The sequence below is a fragment of the Phyllobates terribilis genome, unplaced genomic scaffold (assembly GCF_046119375.1).
Source record: "Phyllobates terribilis strain yellow unplaced genomic scaffold, ASM4611937v1 Scaffold_8__6_contigs__length_399053987, whole genome shotgun sequence".
NCBI lineage: Eukaryota > Metazoa > Chordata > Amphibia > Anura > Dendrobatidae > Phyllobates > Phyllobates terribilis.
Window position 1 is genome coordinate 248,579,390 of NW_027362768.1, and position 19,612 is coordinate 248,599,001.

General features: G+C 41.1%; 1 protein-coding gene across 1 annotated transcript in view; it reads left to right on the plus strand.

The window, feature by feature from the left end:
- Nucleotides 1–19,612, plus strand: part of SLC25A38 (solute carrier family 25 member 38) — a 157,055-nt gene that overhangs the window by 71,141 nt on the left and 66,302 nt on the right. The window contains exon 4 of the mRNA XM_073644124.1: nt 15,844–16,012. Coding sequence (XP_073500225.1) covers nt 15,844–16,012 — 169 coding nt within the window. The remainder of the gene's footprint in view (nt 1–15,843; nt 16,013–19,612) is intronic.

Below are 19,612 nucleotides of genomic sequence, written 5' to 3' on the forward strand. Positions count from 1 at the left end.
CTTAGGGTGGCTTTGATCATGGATGGGGAAATTAAACCTTTCCAGTTTAGGGCCCTGCCATTCTGTCTGGTCATAGCACCCCGGGTATTTACTAAGGTTATAGCGGAGGTCATGGCTCATGTCAGGGAACATGATATTTTAACCCCTTAACCCCCGAGGGTGGTTTGCACGTTAATGACCAGGCCAATTTTTACAATTCTGACCACTGTCACTTTATGAGGTAATTACTCTGGAACGCTTCAACGGATCCCCCTGATTCTGAGATTGTTTTTTCGTGACATATTGTAATTCATGATTGTGGTAAAATTTCTTCGATATCACTTTCGTTTATTTGTGAAAAAAACTGAAATTTGGCAAAAATTTTGAAAATTTAGCAATTTTCAAAATTTGAATTTTTATGCCCTTAAATCAGAGAGATATGTCACACAAAAGAGTTAATAAATACCATTTCCCACATGTCTACTTTACATCAGTACAATTTTGGAACCCCAATTTTTTTTTTAGGGAGCTATAAGGGTTAAAAGTTGACCAGCGATTTCTCATTTTTCCAACAAAATTTACAAAACCATTTTTTTAGGGACCACATCACATTTGAAGTTACTTTGAGAGGTCTTTATGACAGAAAATACCCAAAAGTGACACCATTCTAAAAACTGCACCCCTCAAGGTGCTCAAAACCACATTCAAGAACTTTATTAACCCTTCAGGTGCTTCACAGGAATTTTTGAAATGTGGAAGAAAAAAATGAACATTTAACTTTTTTCACAAAAATGTTACTTTAGACCCAATTTTTTTTATTTTCACAGGGGTAACAAGAAAAATGGACCCCAAAATTTGTTGTGCAATTTCCCCTGGGCACGCAGATACCCCATATGTGGGGAAAAAACACTGTTTGGGTGCACGGCAGGGCTCAGAGAGGAAGGAGCGCCATTTGACTTTTTGATTGTAAAATTTGCTTGAATAATGAGCGGACGCCATGTTGTGTTTGGAGAGCCCCTGTGTGCCCAAACATTGGAGCTCCCCCACAAGTGACCCCATTTTGGAAACTAGACCCCCCCCAAGGCACCTATCTAGATGCATAGTGAGCACTTGGAACCCCCAGGTGCTTCACAAATTGATTCATAAAAATGAAAAAGTGAAAAAAAAAAAACACTTTCATTTTTATGAATCAATTTGTGAAGCACCTGGGGGTTCCAAGTGCTCACTATGCATCTAGATAGGTGCCTTGGGGGGTCTAGTTTCCAAAATGGGGTCACTTGTGGGGGAGCTCCAATGTTTGGGCACACAGGGACTCTCCAAATGCAACATGGTATCCGCTAACAAATTGAATGGAAAATCGGCTCAAATTGTTAGCGGATACCATGTTGCGTTTGGAGAGCCCCTGTGTGCCCAAACATTGGAGCTCCCCCACAAGTGACCCCATTTTGGAAACTATACCCCTCAAGGATTTTTTTTAAGGTGTATAGTGAACATTTTGAACCCAGAGGTACGACACAGAATTTGATAACATTAGGTCATCATATTGAATAAGTTGTCATTAGTCTTGAGCGCAAGTGCTCGCTACTTGAGTTTGCATCGGGTACTCAGGTATGCACCATGTACAGCGTATGCTCGAGTCCCTGCTCCGCATGTTTCACGGTTATTAGACACCCAAAAAAAAACAAGCGGGGATCGCTCGTGCATGGCAGGCAATCCCCGCAAAGTTTTTTTGGCCGCGAAGCATATGGGGCGGAAACTCGAGCATGTCACTCAACTACCCACGATACTCAATGCATACCAGAACACCCGATGCAAACTCAAGTAGCGAGCACTTGCGCTCAACACTAGTCGCCATATCGTCATCTTTTTTTCTTACTTTTGAAAAAAATCCCAACCCCAAACCCAGCCCTAACCCTAACCCTAGAGTTTATTTTTTACGCCGTTCCTCGTGCGGTATAAGTGATTAGACGACTTTATTCTTCGGGTCGGTGTGATTACAGAAATACCAGAATCATATGGGGTTTTTATGACTGACAGCTGTCACACACTAAAAGACGCATTTTTTGTAAAATCTAGTTTTTGCATCGCCATATTTTGAGAGCTATAATTTTTCCAGATTTTGGCAGTCATGTGACGGCTCGTTTTTTGCGGGATGAGTTGACGTTGTTATTGGTGCCATTTTCAGGCACGTGACATTTTTTGATCGCTTTCTATTCCGATTTTTGGGAGGCAGAATAAACAAAAACCAACAATTCAGGAATTGTTTTTTTTTATTCTGTTCCGCGTGTGGTAAAATTGATAAGGCAGCTTTATTCTTCGGGTCAGTACGTTTACAGCGGTACCACATTTATATCGTTTTTCTATGTTTTGCACTTTTACATAATAAAAGCAATTTTATAGAGAAAATTATTTTTTAGCATAGCTTTATTCTGAGAGCTATAACTTTTTTTATTTTTCGGCTGATGAAGCTGTATGGCGGCTTGTTTTTTGCGGGACGAGATGACGTTTTCAGCAGTACCATTTTTATTTATATTTGTCTTTTTGATCGCGTGTTATTCCATTTTTTGTTTGGCGGTATGGTGATAAAGCATTGTTTTTTGCTTCGTTTTTTTTTTTTTTTTACAGTGTTCACTGAAGGGGTTAACTAGTGGGACAGTTTTATAGGTCAGGTTGTTCCGGACGCGGCGATACCAAATATGTGTACTTTTATTGTTTTGGTTTTTTTTATAATAATATTTATTGATGGGTACATTATATTTTTATTTTTATTTATTTTTTTTCTTCACTTTCTGATAGTTTTTATACTTTATTACTTTGTCCCACTATGGGACTTTCACTTTTTTTTCTCTGATCGCCTGCATGGCACAGGAATGCAGCACCATCCCTGTGCCATGCAGGCTGTCAGCGCTGGACAGGGAGAAGATTGTTTGGAGATGCACTGCGCATGTCCAAAAAATCTTCCTGCTGTCTGGTGACCCGGATGTTGTCATGACGACATCGGGTCGTCATGGCAACATCCTGGAAGCCACGGCAGACAGCACTGGAAGCCGGAAGAGGAGGTGAGTATCTGCGATCACCTCCCCTTGCCACCGCAATGCTGCGATCGACTTCGATCGCAGCATCGCGGGGGTTAATGTGCTGGGAGCGGTGCATGACCGCTCCCTGCACATAGTACCGGGTGTCAGCTGTGACAATCAGCTGACACCCGGCGGCGATCGCGCCCGCACAGCCTGTGTGCGCGCACGATCGCCATGACATACTAATACGGGTCTGGCTCTTAAGTCCCAGGGCACAGACGCGTATTAGTACGTCAAATGTTGTTAAGGGGTTAATTATCCCTTATCTGGATGATTTCTTGATAGTTGAGGACTCGGCCTCCCAATGTGATAAACACCTGAAACAAGTAGCCTCCATCTTAGAGAATCTGGGTTGGATTCTGAATCTGGAAAAATCTAGGGTAGTGCCTTCGAAAATTCAGCAGTTTTTAGGTGGATTCAGATTTTCAAGTTTGTTACCTCCCGGAAGCCGAGAAGCAAAAGATAAAATTCTGGTAGAAAAAGCAATATCAAACCTGGTCATGTCCCTTAGAGCAGCAATGTCTTTGTTGGGTACCCTTACATCTTTATTTCCCGGGGTTCTCCAGGCACAATACCACTCCAGGGTTCTACAGTGGGACGTTCTACATAATGAAGTTTTGTTGAATGGACACTTAAAAGGACGAATATTCTTGTCACCCCGGTCAGTTGAGTCCTTGCAGTGGTGGATGAACGAGGCAAACCTATCTCGAGGGGTTCCCTGGGTGCTTAGAGTCACTAGGATAATTACCACCGATGCAAGTCCCTGTGGATGGGGGGCCCATCTGGGGGATATGGTAGCCCAGGGGTCCTAGTCAAATACTGAAAATAGTCTTTCCTCCAACGCTAAAGAACTGCTAGCAGTAGACAAAGCGATTAATCATTTCTTGTTTTTCCTTCATGAAAAAAAGGTTAAAATCCTTTCAGATATTGGGATTGCGGTAGCTTATGTGAACCACCAGAGGGGTACACGTTCAAGATCACTGATGAGAGTGACGGATCATCTTTTTCAGATTTCGGAATGTCATCTCCTTTCCTTAACGGCCCTCCACATCAAAGGAAAATATAAAAGCAGACTACTTAAGCCGCTATCCTCTGAGGCAGGGAGAATGGGAACTAAAACAGGACATTTTCTCCCAAATAGTCCGAAGACGGGGGCCTCCGATGGTAGACCTCTTTGTTGCGAGACTAAATAGAAAGACTGAGCTCTCTTGTTCCCTAAATCCCAGAAAAAAATCTCCTGGCAGTGGATGCCCTCCAAGTACCTTGGGATTTCAGCCTGGCCTATGCCTTTCCCACATTGAATCTTCTTCCCATGGTCTTAAGAAAGATCAGAGAGGACAAGGCGAGGGTTCTTCTGGTCACACCCCTTTGGCCCAGGAAGCCCTGGTTCTCATGCCTGAGGAATATGTCCATCTCCGATCTTTGGGTCCTGCCCCAGATTTGGATCTCCTCGTCTAGGTTCCAATAGTCCATCCTCAAGCTTCTGGCCTCCACTTGGCGGTGTGGAACTTGAGAGGTTGCTGTTAGAACTTAAAGGGTTCTCTCGGGACCTAATAGCTACACTAATGCGTAGTAGAAAACCTATCACTACTAGAATTTATGCTAGAACTTGGAAGAAATTTTTGTGTTTTTCTGGTTCTAGAATTGGTGAGGGGGCGCAAATAGGTAAAATTTTAGAGTTTTAACAAAAGGGCCTTGAGTTGGGGTTGGAAAGTACCCTAAAAGTTCAAGTCTCTGCCTTAGGTGCCCTATGTAACTGTGACTTAGCGGGCAATTACTGGGTTTCTCGCTTTATCAAAGAATCAGGCCCGTCATCAAAAGCCGATTAGTACCCTGGGATCTAATTTTAGTTCTAAAGGCACTAACTAGCTTGCCCTTTGAACCAATAGAAGTAGCAACCCTTAAGTACCTCTCCCTTAAACCAGCTCTTCTAATAGCTCTAACATCGGCTAGGAGGATCTGTGATATATATCCAGGCTCTGTCTTCGACTTCACCATTCACTCAGATCCTAGATGATAGAATAATTCTTAAACCTGATCCAGCTTATCTCCCTAAGGTAGCTTCCCGTTTCCATAGACTCCACGAAATAATCCTACTCTTTCTGCCCTAATGCGAGTAACCAGAAAGAGGCAGAATTTCATACTTTACAGACATAAGGCGATGTGTGATTAGGTACCTCTTGGTTACCCAAACCTTCAGGAGAGAGTTCTTTGTTTATCTCCTACCAAGGGGTTAGGAAGGGGTTTAAGGTTGCAAAGTCCACCATAGCTAGATGGATCAGGGAGGCTATTATTCTAGCTTATGCTTCCAGCGGTGAGGAAGTGCCACAGGGGTTGAAGGCTCACTCTACTCGGGCAGTGGCGACCTCTTGGGCGGAGAAGACGGGTGTCTCACTGGAAGACATATGTAAGGCTGCTACTTGCTCTTTTCCGTCTACTTTCTATAGACACTATAGACTGGATTTGGGTGTTTCATCTGACCTCACCTTTGGGAGAAGGGTGTGCCAGGCTGTGGTCCCTCCCTAGACCTCTGCATCTCTGCAATTCTCTCGTGGTGCTGTCATGGTCGACCGATAGTCATAAGTTACTTACCAGTAACTGGATTTTTCGGAGACCATGACGGCACCCTTATATTCCCTCCCTTCACATTGTGGGAGCACTCCTTGTTTATTAATTAGAGATTTCACACTTAGTTGGTGCTATATAAAAATGTTGTTTTATGGTTGTTTGCTGTGTCTACTAACCTGGTGGTCCTCTCAGTGCTCTGTAATCCAAACTAAGGCAAGAGAGAGGGCCTCCCCTTTTAAGCCTGTAGGTTTCCTGTCCTTGGTGGGCGGATCCCCTCTTTCGTGGTGCTGTCATGGTCTCCGAAAAATACCGTTATCGCGAAGTAATTTATGACTTTTTGCTCTAATATATTCACCCACAGGTAAATTGGTAATTACATGACTAGGGTGACTGCTGGTAGCATAAAGCAGCGTATTAGCTGCAGTAGGTTTCCTATATAAACTACAGACCTTCATTTTTCTCATCTCCCAACAAGTTAATATCCAGGAAAGAAATCATTTTTTAGTTATAATTATACGAAAATACGAGCTTACATATTTTGGCCAAAATATCAACTAATACCTCATATATTATGTGTATGTATGTATGTATGCATGTATATGTGTATCTTTGCACTTTTTTATTTCAGGGTGCAGCCAGGCCCATCAGTGCGGGCATTGTAAACTGGGGTGTCTATTCCCATGGGGTGGACTTGGATAGTACCGGGCAGCCTGCCTAATCTAATAGTATGGGTGTAACTAATAGGCTGTAAGCCGGATACTGTGCATTACCCTAGAGTGAACAGCGCCCTATACAACCCTTTTTGTGTGCAATTCAAATACTAGTGATTGTCTCATCAGTATTTTGCACCTGTGTAGCTGCCATCTTTATGTGGGTTTGCTGCACCCTGGTAGTGCATTTAGTTCTCAAGATCTGGGCAGGTAAACACTGCTGCCCTTTTTTGCTGTGTTTTTTCCATTTCATATCTACCATAGTGTTCAAAACATGCTCGCTATTCTTGATATAACTAGGTGCAATAGTAACAATAGGTTGAAGTCTTTCATCCAGCCAACTCCCTAAACTTTCTAATAAAGAACCTACACCTGACACAATGGGTCTGAAAGGTGTTGGAAATACTTGTTTATGTGTTTTTGGGAGAGCATGGATTAAGGGAGTCAGTGGATATTCCGGATTAAAATATTCAGCCTGTTTCTGATTGATCAGACCTAGATCAATACCTTCTTTCAAAAGTTTGGTTAATTTCTCTTTAATAAGTGAAGTTGGATCACTGCTAAGTTGGCTATATATATATTGGAGTCGTATAGCATTTTCAGAATTTCCCGCTCGTATAGACCCTTATCAAGAATAACCACTGAACCATCCTTATCAGAGTTTCACTATATTGGAGTTGTCCTTGAGAGTTTTTAGAGGTAAGCGCTCCTGTTGATTTAGGTTTAGATTTTTGGTTTCATTTTTTACTTCATCATATAGCTGTTTCAAATCCTCTTCTACTACGAGCTGAAAATCACCCATAGCTGTTGAACGTGTTTGTATGGGATAAAAATCAGGATTAGGCACTGTTTGAGAAAAACACATATCTCTTAAATTTGATTATTTGAAACCATCACCCGATAAAGACTGTAGATTAATCAATGATATTTGTTCCATAAAAGTAAGATTACTGTACTCATTTTCATTATCAATGGAGATGTCATGACGACTGTATGTATTCTCAGTTTGTGCAAAATGTTTTTTCACTGTAAGACGTCTGATAAAACGATTTACATCTGTTTAGTTGTGAAAAGATCAAAGCGTTGTGATGGTACAAACTTTAAACCTTTGCCAAGATCTTTGTTTAAAATTTGTACCATCACAACGATACATCCCATCATATTGGGACGCGATGTTTCTTTATTTGAAACTTGTACTGAGTTGCATGGACTAAAGCTGGGAAGAACCCTCATCGAAGTCTCAAGTGGCTGAGTTCCCCCTGTGTGTCCTTTCCGAGGACGAGACGGTGACCGTGTAGGCCGACCCCCCTGAGTTAGATGTGTCCGGAGAGAACTTTGGGACTGCTCAAGTTCGGGACCTGACCTTAAAGGGGGCGTTTGACCAGGTTTACTGTCTGTAACTGGGTTGCTCGAGTTATTGTATCGCGTGACCAAACTAAGGGGTGATTAGGTAGTAGATTAGATTCCCCGATGTAATTTGGAAATTTTTAAACTGCGTGGATTTGCTTTAATAAATATTTGCACTTTTGGAAGCTGGTTTCTTCAACTTTTTTTCATGCAAACACAGGCCACACGTATCCGTGCTTCCTTCCAAAGCCTACAGCAATCAGGTGAGCTGAATCTACTTTCCTCTTTTTTCATTAGGTAGTAGAACAGCTGTTACTTCCAGGGCCTTACCGACGGAGGGTATTAGATATGGCCCATTCACATGTTCTGAGGGGACACCAGGGAGTCGAGAGAACGCAGAGGATATTGAGGAGGTTTTATTGGCCTGGGTGTTACTAGGAGATCCTGCCCGATAACCGCTCCCTCTTCCCACTGCCATAGTCCTCTAATCCCACTACCTGTGATAGAAATCCCCTTTGAGAGGATTGCCATGGACCTAGTGGGGCCCTTAGTTAACACAAATCTGCAAAAAAGGGCAGCAGTGTTTACCTGCCCAGATCTTCAAAGCCAAATGCACTACCAGGATGCAGCAGACCCACATAAAGATGGCAGCTACACAGGTGCAAAATACTGATGAGACAATCACTCTCAACCTACCATTTCATGGAGGGGGTGACTGCTTAGTATTAGAATTGCACAAAGATAGACTTGTATAGGGTGCTGTTTACACTAGAGTAGTGCCCAGTATCTGGCTTACAGCCTATTAGTTACGCCTATACTATTCGACTAGGCGGGCTGCCAGGTACTATCCAAGTGCACCCCCTGGGAACAGACACCCTAGTTTACAATGTCCGCAAGGGCCTGGGTGCACCCTGGAGTAAAAGTGTGCAAAATTATATATATATATATATATATATATATATATATATATATATATATATATATAATATATAATATATAATCTATATATATATAGTACAGACCAAAAGTTTGGACACACCTTCTCATTTTAAGAATTGTCTGTATTTTCATGACTATGAAAATTGTACATTCACACTGAAGGCATCAAAACTATGAATTAACACATGTGGAATTATATACTTAACAAAAAAGTGTGAAACAAATGAAAATATGTCTTATATTCTAGGATCTTCAAAGTAGCCACCTTTTGCTTTGATGACTGCTTTGCAAACTCTTGGCATTCTCTTGATGAGCTTCAAGAGGTAGTCACCAGAAATGGTCTTCCAACAATCTTGAAGGAGTTCCCAGAGATGCTTAGCACTTGTTGGCCCTTTTGCCTTCACTCTGCGGTCCAGCTCACCCCAAACCATCTCGATTGGGTTCAGGTCTGGTGACTGTGGAGGCCAGGTCATCTGGCGTAGCACCCCATCACTCCCCCTCTTGGTCAAATAGCCCTTACACAGCCTGGAGGTGTGTTTGGGGTCATTGTCCTGTTGAAAAATAAATGATGGTCCAACTAAACACAAACCTGATGGAATAGAATGCCGATGCAAGATGCTGTGGTAGCCATGCTGGTTCAGTATGCCTTCAATTTGAATAAATCCCCAACAATGTCACCAGCAATGCACCCCCACACCATCACACCTCCTCCTCCATGCTTCACGGTGGGAACCAGGCATGTAGAGTCCATCCGTTCACCTTTTCTGCGTCGCACAAAGACACAGTGGTTGGAACCAAAGATCTCAAATTTGGACTCATCAGACCAAAGCACAGATTTCCACTGGTCTAATGTCCATTCCTTGTGTTCTTTAGCCCAAACAAGTCTCTTCTGCTTGTTGCCTGTCCTTAGCAGTGGTTTCCCAGCAGCTATTTTACCATGAAGGCCTGCTGCACAAAGTCTCCTCTTAACAGTTGTTGTAGAGATGTGTCTGCTGCTAGAACTCTGTGTGGCATTGACCTGGTCTCTAATCTGAGCTGCTGTTAACCTGCGATTTCTGAGGCTGGTGACTCAGATAAACTTATCCTCAGAAGCAGAGGTGACTCTTGGTCTTCCTTTCCTGGGACGGTTCTCATGTGAGTCAGTTTCTTTGTAGCGCTTGATGGTTTTTGCAACTGCACTTGGGGACACTTTCAAAGTTTTCCCAATTTTTCGGACTGACTGACCTTCATTTCTTAAAGTAATGATGGCCACTTGTTTTTCTTTACTTAGCTGCTTTTTTCTTGCCATAATACAAATTCTAACAGTCTATTCAGTAGGACTCTCAGCTGTGTATCCACCAGACTTCTGCACAACACAAATGATTGTCCCAACCCCATTTATAAGGCAAGAAATCCCACTTATTAAACCTGACAGGGCACACCTGTGAAGTGAAAACCATTTCCGGTGACTACCTCTTGAAGCTCATCAAGAGAATGCCAAGAGTGTGCAAAGCAGTCATCAAAGCAAAAGGTGGCTACTTTGAAGAACCTAGAATATAAGACATATTTTCAGTTGTTTCACACTTTTGTGTTAAGTATATAATTCCAAATGTGTTAATTCATAGTTTTGATGCCTTCAGTGTGAATGTACAATTTCCATAGTCATGAAAATACAGAAAAATCTTAAAATGAGAAGGTGTGTCCAAACTTTTGGTCTGTACTATATATATATATATATATATATATATATATATATATATATATATATATATATATATATATATATATATATATATATATATATATATATATATATATATATATATATTTATTTATTATTTATTAGTTGATATTTTGGCCAATATACGTAAGCTCGTAACTCGCGTCAAGGGTCCTCATGCTTACGAGTCCTACTCTAAACACTCACAGCTGAATGCGAAATGGACGGTTGAAACGGAGACAGCGTTCCAGCAGCTGAAGTTGGCACTGTGTAAGCCGCCGATCCTGGTCGCACTAGACTTTTAATAAATAATTTGTGGTCCTGACAGATGCTTCAGAAGATGGCTTAGGAGCCATGCTGTCCCAAGAGATAAATGGGGAGGAACATCCCATCCTATATATGAACCGGAACCTCTCTTCTTGCGAGAGAAACTATGCTATAGTTGAGAGAGAGTGCTTAGCCATAAAATGGGCCATAGATACGCTAAGATATTACCTACTAGGCTGGAAGTTTAAACTAGTGTCAGACCATACTCCTCTGAGAAGGTTAAGGGAAAAGGATAAGCAATTAAGCATGCCTGGGTGATTCATAAGTCTACAGGACTTTAATTTTCACATGGAGCATTGATCCGGGAAGTTACACGGTAACGCGGATGCCCTCTCCAGAATTCACTGTCTGGTGTCTGAATGTGCCCAAACCCCTGGCTTTGTGCAGAAGGGGGGAATATGTGACAGTCACTGGTGATATATGTGAGGGGAGATATGTTTCACTGCGGCTACTAGCTTCAGTGAACTGAACCTAAAAGTTTTCTCCATGTTACGTGTTGGGGGGTTAAACCACCATTTTAAAAGGGAGTGTTTTTTGTGAATGACCATTTTGAAGGGTCATTCACCATATCTCCACTTCAAGGGTGTGGCTGGAGGAGTTTAATCTCTAGCATTGAGTTGTTGTTTTTTCTGTTGTGTGAGTTTGGAAAGGGAAGTCTCCAGACTGTGTGGAACTTCAGCTCAAGAGGAGCTGAAGTGTGCTGCAACTTAAGCGGGCGAACCCCGTATGCATAAGGACTGTGCTATCATTTATCTTTTGTTTTAACGTTATGCCAGCTAAGCCATGTTTATTTTGGAGAACCTGTAGTGCTTTTGTCGTTTTTAAATAAACCTGCAGATGAAAATGATCCTGTGTCTACTTCTGGAAGTAGCTAAGTGAATTGTCTTACCACAACTCATAATGTACAATGTCCTCCCTGAAACAATCCCAACTTTGATAATGTATAAAAACTTCAGCCAATAATTGACCACTTCATCAGAAAACTTGCTGAGGTGTACACCCCCAAAGGGACATATAGTAGCATATAAAAGTTTGGCCACCCTGGTCAAAATTACGGTTATATGAAGCATAGTGCAATTCTTTGGTGATATTTCAATGTGCAGGCAATACGGGGATATTCCTTTATATTCAGGAGGTAGTTGTCAAGGCCCTAATGTTTGGCTGTTTTGTATGTGAGGGTCCCAGTACTTCTGAAACTGATGGTGCCCGTTTTGTACTAGAGCAACATTTTTCCTCTGAGGAAAGAACAAAAAAAAGATGCTGAGTATGCTCTAAAAGGGGAATACGAAAGGACACAATTTTTCATTGTGCAACCTTGCCTTTGCATTAAGGATTGCTTCAAAGCATACCACACGTCCATGAACTTTTAAAATTTGGTTTAACCCTGTCACCACAACACCCTTTTAATAGATAGCCTGATGTACTCTGCACAACTTACATATGCCATCGCATTATAAATACAAATACCATTAAACTACAAGCATTATTCATTATTATTATTTTTGTTGTTGTTGTTATGCTCCTAGATGACTTCCTTGATAGGTGTAGTTTCGCAAATTGGGTCACTTTGTTGGGGGTGGTTTCTGCTATTTTGGCATGTCAGGGGCTCTTCAAACACTACATGCAGTCCACAATCATTTCCAGCGAAAATTGTGCTTCAAAATTCAAATAGCACGCCTTCCCTTCTGAGTCCTGCTGTGTGCCGCAACAGTTTCTAACCATACGTGGGATATTGTTGTACTCGGGAGAAATTGCACAACAATTTTTTCAGGTTCATTTTCTTGTATTACCCTTATGAAAATGAAAGATTTGGGGCTAAAGCAACATTTTTTGTGGGGAAAAAATTTAATTTTTCAGTTTTTCCTTTCACTTTGCTTTAATTCCTGTGAAGAACCTAAAGGTTTAATGTCTTTAATGTGGGTTTAAGCACTTTGAGGGGGTGCATGCTTTTAAATGATGTCACTTTTGGGTATTTTCTGTCATATAGACCCCCCCCCTCCAAGTCACTTAAATTGTGATGCGTCCCCTAAAAAAAAAATTGCTTTTGTAAAGTTTTTTGGAAAAATTACTAACTTAAACGTTTAACTATTCTAACTTCCTAAGAAAAGAAAAAATATTCAAAAATGTTGCTGGTATAAAGTAGACATGTGGTAAATGTTTATTATTTTGTGTGATATAACTATTTGGTTTAACGATTGTTACATTTTTTATATGATTTGCCTTTATTTATAAAAAATATCAACCTAAATTTCAGGGCTGTGGAGTCTGAGTCGAAACCCATTTTGGTGAAGTCGGTATAAAATGGACCAACTCCAACTTCTAAAATATATAATAAATTGGGTACAGTAGTTCAATGCAGTTTGTGGGGAATATTTTTCCATAAGAATTTGGGAAAGCTATGAAATGTCCTATAAATGTCTGTCCTATTCCTGATCTAAGGGTCTAGACTTTTAGCTGAGATGAATCTATTCTACAGTAAATTCATCACTTAAAAATGAGCCATGTATGAGGGAGTCGGAGTCTGTCATGGAAATTAATGAGTCTGAGTCGGAGGTATGACTCCACAGCCCTGCTAAATTTACCACTAACATAAAGTACAATGTGTCACAAAAAACAATCTCAGAATTGCCTGGGTATGTTTATTACCACATAAAGTGACACTGGTCCGAATTAGAAAATTTGGCCTGGTCATGAAGGTGAGAACAGTCTAAAGCGTTTAGTGGTTAAAACAATAAACTTAATCATACTCGCCTGCTCTAAACAACATGGATCAAGCACAGCCTCCCCTGTGCAACAGAACCAGAAGACGTCACCTGAGGCCTGTGATGTATCAGTCAGGTGACTAAAACAGCACATCATTAGATATCTCTGTTGTGTTGTTTCAATCCTTGCTGCAGAGTAAATAAGTATGTCGGAGTTTATTGATTTAACCCCTTTCTGACGTTGGGCTTAATAATACGTTTTTGTGCCCTGGACCTATTGGATTCTCACAGCTGTCACTCGGTACTATGTGCCAGGAACGGTGCATCACCGCTCCCGGCACATTAACCCCGGAAATGCTGGTATGCATAGAGTATCGCGGGTGCTCTAGTGACATGCTCGAGTCTCCTCCCCATATGTTGGCTGTTATACAGCCAAAAAAAACACAGGGATTGCCTGTCATGCAGGGCAATCCCCGCATGTTTTTTTTGGGTGTCTAACAATCGTGAAACATGCGGGGACTTGAGCATGTTACTCGAGCACCCGCGATACTTGGCTGCATACCCGAGTGCCTGATGCCAACTCAAGTAGCGAGCACTTACGCTCAAGACTAATGGCGACCACTTATTCAATATGATGACCTAATGTTATCAAATTCTGTGTCGAACCTCTGGGTTCAAAATGTTGACTATACCCTTTGATAAAATCCTTGAGGGGTCTAGTTTCCAAAATGGGGTCACTTGTGAGGGATTTCCACTTTTTAGGCACATCAGGGGCTCCCAAAACGTGACATGGTGTCCGCTAGTTATTCAAGCTAATTTTAAATTCAAAAAGTCAAATGGAGCTCCTTCCCTTCCGAACTCTGCCGTGTTCCCAAACATAGCACTCCAATACCCCATATGTATTGGCGTGCTCAGGAGAAATTGTACAACAAATTTTGGGGTCCACTTTTTCCTGTTACCGTTACGAAAATAAAAAAAATTGTGTCTAAAGTAACTTTTTTTGTAAAAAAAAAAAAAAAATAATAATAATTTTTTTTCCTCCACATGCCAAAAATTCCTGTGACTCACCTGAAGGGTTAATAAACTTCTTGAATGTGGTTTTGAGCACCTTGAGAGGGGAAGTTTTTAGAATGGTTTTACTTTTGGGTATTTTTTTGTCATTAAGGTCCCTCAGTCACTTCAAATGTGATGTGGTGCCTTTAAAAAATGTTTTTTGTATACTTTTTTGGAAAAATGAGAAATCGCTGGTCAACTTTTAACCCTTATAACTTCCTAACCCCAAAAAAATTTGGTTACAAAATTGTGCTGATGTTAAGTAGACATGCGGGAAATGTTATTTATTAACTATTTTGTGTGACATATCTGATTTAAGGGCATGAAAATTAAAATTTTGAAAATTGTGAAATTTTCGCCAAATTTCTGATTTTTTTTTTCACAAATAAACACAAGTCAAATCGAATAAATTTTACCACCATCATAAAGTACTATATGTCACGAAAAAGTCTCAGAATCAGTAGGATCCGTTGAAGCGTTCCAGAGTTATTACCTCATAAATTGACAGTGGTCAGAATTGTAAAAATTGGCCTGGTCATTAACCACCTTTGGGGGTAAAGAGGTTAAACACATCCCTGGAGTTTGATTTACTGTTTTGGATAGCCTCTTTAATAACACTTACTATGACTTGTGTATAACTATTTAATATACTGATTATTTTGAATTTAGAAGCAGAAATATAGAAATATCTTAAAGTTTCAATGTTGTATTTAAAAGTGAAACATATTATTATAATAATATTATTGTGTTTAAAGGGAACCTTTCAGCTGATTAGTGCTGCTCAGACTTTAAACAGCATAAATCAGAGCCTGGCAGCATGAATGAAACTAGGTAAATTTATTTTTGAAATGCTGTGGTGTTTGAGAATGTATAATTTAAAGACTTAGTAACGTGTCTAACCCAGCGCTTCCCCCAGTCAGCTTCTCTCTGCACACAGTAGTGGATTGACAGGTCTTTCCCATGTGGGTACATAGGGAGAGACCTGTGAATCACCTGAAGCGATTCTGAGAAACGCTGTACAGGATCTTCAAATTATATTTTCTCTGAGACGCCAGAGCATTTCAGAGAAAAATATACTTGACTACAATTGTTCATCCTCTGAAATGTTAAGTGCTGTGCAATATGTTGGCGCTGTCGAAATAACATTATTATCCAGGCTCATGATTCAGTAAGAGCGGTTCCATTTAAAGCAGTGTTTTACAAACTCCAGTCAACGCGGTCCCCAACACATCATATTTTCAGGATTTACGTAGTATTTCACAGGTGATGGAATAATTATCAAGGCATCAGAAATTACCATAGGTTCTCACCTGTGCAATACTAAGGAAATCCTGAAAACATGATCTGTTTGGGGCTGTGAGGATGGGGGTTTGGGAAACAATGGTTTAAAGTATTGAATTACACACTACGTGTTGCGTTAAAATAACCTCTATTTCTTGCAGAGTGGTAAATATCAATATAGTGGTGTGTTTCAAGCTCTGGGGAATATATGCAGAACTGAGGGTGCGCGTGGTCTTTTCAGTGGATTGTCTGCCACCTTGCTACGAGATGCTCCTTTTTCAGGGATATACCTAATGTTTTATACACAAGCCAAAAGGTTCACCCAGCCTTGTAAGTAGATTTTCTTTTATTTCTTTATAGGAAACTAAGAACGGTATACTTTACAAATATATTTTGATTAAGGTACTTGGATAACAAATCACATGAAGCTTTCCAAAAAGTTTTACTTGAGTCAGTTTGAAGATAATGATATGTTCATGCTTTGGGGCGGCCTGTGGGGAGCGCTCTATCTTGTGCTCTGCTTACATATTCATCTGTATGCTCTTATGACAGCTCACTGTGTCTTCACTGACCTTCCTCCTATTTTACCTAGCCCCGCACTAGTAGATGCATTATGTAAAATAGGAGGCAGGTCAGGTATGGCTGTATTCATCTGTTTAAGTACTAGCATGCATAGGTGATATTTTAATGATATTGGAGAATAAATAAAAAGGAATGAGTAACTGCAGGATACATTTGTAGAAGTAGGTGAGGTCCCAGAAAGAATGGCATCCATGCCAAAGCCCTTTTCGGCGTTTGCCTTCATCATGGGGTGGCGTCCTCAAGGAAAAGCGGAGTATAAAAAGAGGCACCGTCCAATAGGACTAATAAACTAAGGTGACTCATGTGTCACCGTGGAAGCCAGGAAGCCTGCTGGCGCCCGCGCCATGTGTCCGGTGACATCAGGACCACATGGGACCCACGTGAGCCAACATTACCATCCACATATAGCTATAGGCAGTGGAAGGGGAACCAGGGTCCAAGTCTTGTATGCGTGCAGTCCGGCAAGGGCATAGAGAGTAATATATTGTACAATAGTACATAGATTAAATAGCACAAGATCCTACTGCCAAATAATGTGTGGACAAAGAGTAATTGTTATGTATGTCATTGTAGGGCAAAACAGAAGATCATATCAGAGGTAACCGATGTATAATAATGGGCACATATAAGGTACACTGCTCAAAAAAATAAAGGGAGCACTTAAACATAACAATGTAACTCCAAGTCAATGACACTTGTGTGAAATCAACCTGTCCAGTTATGAAGCAACATTGATTGTTCCATTTGCACAACAGCAGGAGAAATTGACTTACAGACAACCGGTAGAAATGAAAGGCAATTAGCAAAACACCCCCTATAAAGCAGTGGCTCTGCAGGTGGTGACCACAGACCATTTTTCTGTTCTTATCCTTTTTGGCTGTTTTGGTCACGTTTGCATTTTGTCATTGCTCTCACCCCTAGAGGTACAGAAGCAGGAGGCTGTGTAATACCCACAGTAGTTGCTCAAGTAGTGCAGCTCATCCAGGATGGCACATCACTGAGAGCTGTGGCAAGAAGGGTAGCCGTGTCTGTCAGCACAGTGTCCAGAGCATGGAACAGATACATTACTATACCAGAACACAGGCCAGTACCCCAGGAGATGTGGATGGGGCCATATGAGGGAAAGAAAGCCAGCAACAGGACTGCTACCTTTTTCTTTGTGGAGGAGGAACAGGAACAGGAGCAGCAGTGCCAGAGCCCTGCAAAATGACGTACAGCAGGCCACTAAAATCCATGTGTCTGCTCAAACGGTCAGAAACAGGCTTCATGAGGGTGTTATGCTTACAGCCAAACACCGTGCAGGGTGATGGACATTTGCCAGAGAACACCAAGACTGGCACATTCGACATTGGCGCCCTGTGTTCTTCACGGATGAGAGCAGGTTCACACTGCGCACATGTGACAGCATCTAGAGATGCTGTAGAGAATGTTCTGCTGCCTGCAACATCCTTCAGCATGACCGGTTTAACATTGGGTCAGTTATGGTGTGGGGAGGCATTTCTTTGGATGGCCACACAACCCTCCATGTGCTAGCCAGAAGTAAACTGACTGCCATTAGGTACCGGGATGAGATCCTCAGACCCATTTTAAGACCATATGCAGGTTCAGTGGGCACGGGGTTTCTTCTGATGCATGACTACGCTAGGCCTCCTGTGTCTGCAGTGTGTCAGCAGTTCCTTCATGATGAAGGCATTGATGCTTTGCACTGGCCTGCTTGTTCCCTACACCTGAATCCAATCAAGCACATGTCTCATTACATCCACCTACACCACATTGCACCACATTACTGTCCAGGAGTTGACTGATGCTTTAATTCAGGTGTGAGAGGAGATCCCTCAGGAGAACATTTGCTGCCTCATCAGGAGCATACCCAGGCATTGTAGGGAGGTGATACAGGCACGTGGAGGCCACACACAATGCTGAGCCTCATTTCCTTGTCTTGAGGCACTTCCACTGAAGTTGGATCAGCCTGTAATTTGATTTTCCACTTTGATTTTGAGTATCATTGCAAATCCTGACCTCCATGGAATATTTAATTATTTTGATTTTTACATTGATCATTTTTATGTTTTATTGTTCTCAACGCATTCCACTATGTAATGAATAAAGATTTGCAACTGGAATAATTCATTCAGTGATATCTAGGATGTGGTATTTTATTGTTCCCTTTATTTTTTTGAGCAGTGTATATTACAGCCATAACTAAAGTTATACAATGCTACATAAATGAAAGAATGTATTTATTCATTATAAATCTGGAATAAAGTTTTTATGGAAAAAATATACAGTTCAAATTCTAAATTATTAAAAAGATATATGCATATTAATATATAGATATTCCACCATCTCCCAAGCGAATAGGAAATAAAAAGGTATATAAAAGCAGCAGCAGGTTTAATATGACACCAAAATACTGTATTACCGTATTTTTCAGACTATAAGATGCACCTTTTCCCTCCAAATTTGGGAGAAGGGGGTGTGTCTTATCGTTTCAATGTACCTGTTGCATGTACATTATACACTGTGGTGCTGGGTCACTCGTCAGGGAGCGGCGGTGGCATCAGGTCTGTCTGCACCACCAGGAATTCACTACATCTGCGTTAAGACCGGAAGAAGTGGGCGGTCTTCCGTTCAGATCACACGCTGCAATGACGTTATAAAGTGGCAGGACCAGGAGGACTGCGCATTGTGCTGGTCTCTGTTGCTCTTTTTATAATGTCACTACAGTGCGTGATCTGTCCTGAAGACTGCCCACTTCTTCCTGTCTAGCGTGGCCATAGTGAATTCATGGCAGCAGCGGCGCCGCTCCCTGCATTGTGAACCCCACTCTTGTCTAGCGCGGATTGAGAAAAGACTTGGAGAGGCAAGCATTATACCATTGTTTTTTAAACTAAGGACATGAAACACTGTACCACTCCTATGGAGAACTATAACTCCCAACATGCCATAGGAGCTGCAGGACATGCTGCAAGTTATAGTTGTCCTCAAGGCAACAATAGTCAGTAATAATGGATATTAATGCTGTTGAGTTCTGTTTACATTCGTGAAATATTATGTTTAAGTTTTAAAATATTTTACCACATTTTTTTGCTGCAAATATATTATAATCCACTGTGCGTGTCCATTTTTCAAATGAGGAGTGCTTCCCTCCTAAGCTCTGAGCCATTTCTGTGACCAGTTTTATTAAGTTTCTTCTGTTATCCTTTTTTTTGTTTTACAAAATTCTATATTTATATGGTTTTGTTTCCATTCTATATCCTCTTGTATATTTTTATAAACACTACATATCTATCTGGATTAAATATAAAATGTAATAGCTCTCTTCCTCTTGCTGTGTAAACTCTGCCC